This window comes from Amphibalanus amphitrite, unplaced genomic scaffold (genome assembly GCF_019059575.1).
Source record: "Amphibalanus amphitrite isolate SeventyFive unplaced genomic scaffold, NRLGWU_Aamphi_draft 000195F_arrow, whole genome shotgun sequence".
Classification (NCBI taxonomy): Eukaryota; Metazoa; Arthropoda; class Thecostraca; order Balanomorpha; family Balanidae; genus Amphibalanus; species Amphibalanus amphitrite.
This window is the reverse complement of record NW_024881690.1, coordinates 125,222-126,688: the sequence shown is the minus strand read 5'-3', so window position 1 is coordinate 126,688 and position 1,467 is coordinate 125,222. Positions and strand designations below refer to the sequence as shown.

Genomic DNA, 1,467 nt, shown 5'->3' with positions numbered 1-1,467 from the left:
CGAGATACCTGACATCGCTCCGCCGTCTGCGCCGTGGCTGAGTCGGGTTCGTTCCGGCGTGCACCGCTTCTCGTCGCGCCAGTTCGGCGACGACTGTTTCTCGGAGATGATCGGGGCGCTGGCGGGCCTGGCGGGACTGGGTGCCCTCTCGGGCTTCTCGCTGTCCCAGTCGGCACAGGCCCTGCTGACTTCGATGATGACCATCGCAGCGATGACCACCACGACGACAACCACCACTACGACCGGCACTGGCACGAGCATGACCGGCAGCGGGACCGGAGGCGGCCGATTGCTCGACGGTCAGTCTCCGGCCCTGGGTCATAGAACTAGAGAGATGGGGCTCATTATCTATCAGGTTCATTGGTAATTGTTTTAATAGTCGAACAACATTATCGCACGGAATGAATGTAACGTGAGGTGTAAATAGCCGAACTGATTCTCAATGGGCATGTGTGAGCAGCCACTCGGTGAAAATTGCCGAACACGGTGGGTGTCCTCCTTATCTAAGGGATGTCCTAAAAGCCGACGGTCATTCTGCTAATCCAGTATCTTTTATCGTCCGTAGCCACGTATCTTACACCGTATTATGCTTCAGATTCGTCCGACCAACCGACCGGGCTGGCCCTGGTGGGTCGGATTGCTGCGCTGGCACTCACGCCCGGTGACCTGCCCTGCGTGCAGCGTGACCTCTGTCAGCTGGTGCGTGAAGGTCACCGCGCCGGCCGGCCCCACGACACCACGCTGCCGCTGGCAAGGTAGGTCGAACAGAACCCCAGACGAGGTTTGAGGTGCAGACCAGCTGTCGTGAGTGTATTCATTGTTGAAAATGAAAAGCAATGCAGATAAGACTCACGCATCACACCTGCTCATTATTTGCAGCGATTCGCCCTTGTAGTGTGGACTCTTTTTCCTCGTGGTATCTTCAATTCTAACCGAGGCACGGTCTCCCCTCAGCCTGCCGCTCTCTTGGCTCATCTCTAAGCGGACCGGGCACCGGTTCAGTGACCTCTGCTGGGTCATCCCTGAGGCGATGCGGGCCGACGACTGCCACCGGCTCTATCCTGACTGCAGACGCGACCAACACAGCTAGGAGAAGATCCGCTGGAGACGCGAGCTTGCGGGCTCGCAGTGGTCCGAAACTGGCATTACTCGAGTACTTGCTTCGGCAGTGCTAAACTTTATTACTCGTGGCTCATTGACACTGAGGGATGGGGTGGGAGGGGAGGTCTATGCACCGAGGAACAGACAGTGTGTGTGTGCTTTGCAAGAGGGAAGCGCAACTTCAACGCGAAGGAAAAGTTGCCTTCCTGTGAGTTCGTACCTAATACATATGTTCGGCGACGCATGAGCTGCAGTGGTTAATGCAGATTCTTATTTTCTTGGCTACAGTATCTACTGACAGCCACAGTATATTATATATGATATAAGTTTGGACGCTAGGCATCACGCGACATAAAATATTTAAAA

General features: G+C 55.3%; 1 protein-coding gene across 1 annotated transcript; it reads left to right on the top strand.

The window, feature by feature from the left end:
* Positions 1-229: 229 nt before the first annotated feature.
* LOC122384648 lies at positions 230-1,186 on the top strand. The gene is made up of 3 exons (XM_043372247.1): positions 230-299; positions 596-755; positions 955-1,186. The coding sequence occupies exons 1-3, from the start codon at positions 260-262 to the stop codon at positions 1,088-1,090; spliced, it is 336 nt and encodes a 111-aa protein (XP_043228182.1). The 5' UTR covers positions 230-259; the 3' UTR covers positions 1,091-1,186.
* Positions 1,187-1,467: the final 281 nt, after the last annotated feature.